This window comes from Arachis duranensis, chromosome 6 (genome assembly GCF_000817695.3).
Source record: "Arachis duranensis cultivar V14167 chromosome 6, aradu.V14167.gnm2.J7QH, whole genome shotgun sequence".
NCBI lineage: Eukaryota > Viridiplantae > Streptophyta > Magnoliopsida > Fabales > Fabaceae > Arachis > Arachis duranensis.
In genome coordinates this window covers 22,357,382-22,361,926 of record NC_029777.3, presented here as the reverse complement: position 1 = coordinate 22,361,926, position 4,545 = coordinate 22,357,382, and the positions used below count along the sequence as shown (strand labels likewise).

Sequence of the window (4,545 nt, the reverse complement as noted above, 5' to 3'; positions counted from 1 at the left end):
ATATAAATTCTTGCAGGACAATTTAATATAGCTGAGGGATTTGTCTTCTATGTTAGAGATATATTTGATTTTCATTTTTCCTCTCTATTACATGTAATCAATTGGTTCTTAATTTCATTTTTCTTCTTATTTGTGTTTCGAATTTTCGTAGAAAAACCTACAAGTTTTGAATAATCTTTGTAGAATTTTTTCGCTTATTCAAGTATGTTAAAATTCATCCCAAATTTTGGCACAAACTGCTCATCAACATCACAAAAAAACTGAAAAACACCGAAAAAATTGTTCTTAATTAAACCAAAATATTTTTTCAAATGCACCAAAACTAGGAATAAAAACAGATTCAAAAAAAAATTTAAAAATCCTACATTGCATTCAAATTCAAATCATCAACCATAAACACCAATTTTCACAAACAAAAATGAAATTATTCAACTACAGGAGCATCAAATACTAACGAACTACATTAATGAGGTTCGAACCAAACCTCATCCACTTGATTCGTTTCAAAATAATAATCCAATTTGCTCTAGTTCAACTAACAGTCTGGACTTGTATCATTCATTGTCTTCGAAAACGAAATACCTATTCAAACCTAATTTTATAGCTTGATTTAAAAAAAAACTGATCCAAATCTTCAAATAAGATCAAAGAGCATTGATCGTGAACGATGAGAATGCATAGAATGAAGGGAACACAGAGAAGGAAAAGAACACAGAAAACGCTAAGAAAATTTGAAAAAGAAAACAAAATCCACATAGAAAAGACAGTTGTATATAGTCACGCGTTAAGTCAAAAGGTTGTTAAAGGTAGTGGCGCGTGAAGCTGAATTAGGTTATAGCAACTTAGTTGGCTAAATGACTTGGATGTAGAACTTGGATTTGGATCCTCTAAGTTTGAATTTCGCTTTAGAGAGTAAAGTGTGATCTTCTACCTTTGAATAGTTTCTCTTTCATATTTATTCTTGGTCCCACCTATGAAATTAATGGTGAGAAATAACACTTTACTCTCTAAAGTGAAATTCAAACTTTAGAGGATCCCAATCCGTAAAATTTTATTGTAAATTTTTTATCTAATATAAAAGCTTAATTATAAACTTATAAATTGTAAAAACCTAATTAAAAATGGTTAAATCATAGTTACCAGAACCGAACCGATAATTAACATGGTCTTAACTGGGTCATTGGTTCAACCGGTGAGTCACTGATTTACCCGATTGATCCGATCCTAATTAGATAAAAATATAAAATTATAAAAATAAAATTAAAATTAAAAGTTAATATATATTTTCAAAAATATATTAATAATTAAATATCAATTCTTAGATATAATTTATGGTGCAAAAACAGATAATAAATTAGTCACTAGTACAAAATACTTTTTCAATTTAAATGAACCAGAGAAAACCTTACCTTCAACATTTTTGGGGTTGTAGTGGAGGGAGCTCCTACGATGGTTCGGCAGCCCGCGGATGCACCGTGGACCCGCGGTAGATTTAGACTGTGGACCCACGGTAGATTTAGTGCAGTCTGAAGCATAAACCGACCAATTTTTAACGAATTTAACCACTATTAATCGGTTCGAATACAAGTCCGATTTAATTTACTAACCGAATCGGCCAAATTATCAATTCACCAATATTCCGATCGAATCACTCGATCTAGTCCGATTTTGATAATTATGTGTAAAATAATAGAGATTATTAGAGAAATTACACCTAAAAAATTGTGCTTATTGATTTTTGAAATTATATTTCTTTTACTTAATTTTTTTTTATTCAGTTACTCAAGGTAATGAAAACTATAACCACAAAACCTGTCCATATTTAAAGAGTAAACTTATAATTGACGTACTAAACAAGAATGCTTTTTCAAAAACTGCTATAAGAAAAATAAATTATGACCAATTTCGTCGGTTTCCAAATATACAAGATGTTGAAGCTTTTTCTTAAAAGAACAAAGAAATAATCCAAGCTTGCAAAGATGGCCAAGTAAATACCCAAGGGAATTACCAAAATGTCAGACTAAGTTAAATTTCATTTTAACAGGACAAGACCCATGATAAAATATTGGCACACAACTAAATTGATGAATAAAAATACAAGAGCTTTACTTAAATATATGTTCTTGCTGTCAAACATACCTAATGTTGACTTTGGAGCCAACATAATTCCAAGTTCCAGTTTGAGCCCGGATTATATAATTGAAACATCTGTTGGAAAAGGTTGTACTAATTTCAAATATCATTTTTACGAACATATAAGCAGTAATACAACTGCAGGAAATTATTCTTCGCCAACTTTAGATAAAGACCCCAACAATAATGATACGTTCCACTCAATCTGAAATTTCAAGATAATGTTGTTACCAGAAGGGAGAGATGGCCTAAGCAGTTTTTTTTTTTTACAAATAAAATGCGCAACAAGCAAGGAATAACTAACGAAAGACTACGGCTTGGATATGAATCAAATAAAGTTCCAAAAAATAACTATCAAGAGATACAGAATTGTTCATAAACTCATCCAGTCTAATGAAGCAAAATCCATAATCATCTTTGGGAAACTATATAATAAAAAACAGATAGGAACCATCCAACAAATTTAAGACCTTGGCTTCTCCTTCTTCTCCTTGAAAAGAGCAAGGAGTGACACACCAGAGACCTTCACAACCTTGAACCTAACACCGGGAATATCACCAACGGCATGACCTTTTCTTCCGAATCCAGCTATCAAAACTTCGTCCTACACACATAAACAAGGCCCATTATACAATGAATTCCACTTCAGTAACAAATTGTATAGGATGAAGCAAAGAGGATAATCAATATAGCAAAACTACATGACCATGATTACTCACATTCTCTTCAATGTAGTTTAAGCAACCATCATTTGGTACAAATGCAGCAATCTTCTTCCCATTCTTGATGAGTTGAACCCTCGCACATTTACGAATGGCAGAATTGGGCTGCTTAGCCTCAATACCTCTGGACGCAGAACACAGCAGTAATTTCTAAATATCAAATGCTAACTGTAGAATTATTCAAGATGCACAAAGCCAAATAAGACTTACATCTTTTCAAGAACAATACCCTTGGCATGGGAAGAACCAGCAAAAGGTTTCTTCCATTCATTACCAAGATGAGATTTCTTGTATGATTTGTCTGCCCACCGTTGCCTTCTGCGGTGGGACTTCAGCTTACGGGCAGCTCCCATTCCACGCGTCTTCCTGTCAAATTAGTAAATAAGGATTTAATTACCCACCATCCATTGATTTAGAAATCAACACCACTGTATCTTAACAAGTTTAAGAGACCACCATCTCCAAGGCTGCATTTGGTTATTGTTTTTAAGCGCATAGGTACATACACAAATACACAAAAGATACATAAACATAAAGATACACAAATTTTGTAATGTGTTTGGTAATAATGTACAAGACACATATAATCCAAATGTCAATTTTCTTGTGCATTGTGTCTTATGCATTGGTAATTTAAAAAATAATTAGGGATAAAAGGTCAGATTTTGTGTGATATGCATTGTGTCTCGGTGTCTTATCTTTAAAGAAGAACACTAAATACATGTATTCTGTGTGTATATGTGTACTACCTACCGTGTCCATCAACAGTGGATGTGTAACAATTAGTGTCCATGTCTCAACAAACAAACACAGCCTAAAAGCATGGATAAATTAAGATAGCTAACGAAAACTCTGGAAATTTATTTCCATTCATCTCTGCACAACGTGCATAAACACATCCCTATACCTTGTTCAAAGCACACTCTTGGAATATAGTGCCACAATAATATAAGGGAAAAGCGCCAACCAAAATAAAACATGAAAATCGAATGCAAGAACTGTATCACACTTCAAACTCCCTATATAGCTCCCGATATTTTTATTAAACAAAAAGGTAACATTTTGCATATGGGAAGAAACCGTGAGAAACTTGCCGCAATGAAATTCCTATAAAACTGACAACAAAATCAGTAAATGGATCGCACACATTAAAAGCCAATAACTTTCTAATTACCAGATTCATCAGGCTCGCCATTTTGAGGCCAGATAAACAAACAATAAATTTGAAGTACAGTGCTAGCTATACAAATAGCAGTGATGAACCGAGTAAAATATTTAAAAAAAGAAATAACATCAGTCATGGAAGAAAGCAATTCGTGTAGAAGGTAATAACAAAAACGAGATTGACATTTGTGCGGAATGTATTATTACCCCATGATTGATTGACGGTAGCTTTGTTCTGCTGCTGCGAGGGCGTCGAGAAGAAGAAGAAAATGCAGTTCAAACAGCAGCCGCAGCGATAAACCCTAGCCCTAAATTTGGTGTGTTATGTTTTTATAGAGAGAAACACTTTTGGGTTAGGAACATGGGCTTGTTTTGAAAACAAAAATACTTTATTTTTCTATTGGGTTTCAGGATCTGTCGCTTCACTCTATTTCTTAACTTTGAGTCCAGAAGGCTCAAAAACCTATTGGGCCTATGACATAATGGTCCATTTTAGGACTTCAGACCTAGTAGTTGCTAAGTAAGT

At 33.2% G+C, this 4,545-nt stretch overlaps 1 protein-coding gene across 1 annotated transcript; it reads right to left on the bottom strand.

The window, feature by feature from the left end:
• Window positions 1–2,457: 2,457 nt before the first annotated feature.
• LOC107493402 (40S ribosomal protein S23) lies at window positions 2,458–4,320 on the bottom strand. Its single transcript, XM_016114500.3, has 4 exons — window positions 4,227–4,320; window positions 3,066–3,221; window positions 2,853–2,979; window positions 2,458–2,737 (listed from the first exon to the last, which is right to left on the bottom strand). The coding sequence occupies exons 1-4, from the start codon at window positions 4,229–4,231 to the stop codon at window positions 2,597–2,599; spliced, it is 429 nt and encodes a 142-aa protein (XP_015969986.1). The 5' UTR covers window positions 4,232–4,320; the 3' UTR covers window positions 2,458–2,596.
• Between the last annotated feature and the right edge of the window lie 225 nt (window positions 4,321–4,545).

Excerpts from the sequence above, each read along its gene's own strand:
- LOC107493402 (XM_016114500.3), bottom strand. Across the intron at positions 2,980-3,065 it reads GGTATTGTTCTTGAAAAGAT|AGGTATTGAGGCTAAGCAGC; the intron begins GTAAGTCTTATT and ends TTCTGCGTCCAG. Across the intron at positions 2,738-2,852 it reads TAAACTACATTGAAGAGAAT|GACGAAGTTTTGATAGCTGG; the intron begins GTGAGTAATCAT and ends TTATGTGTGTAG.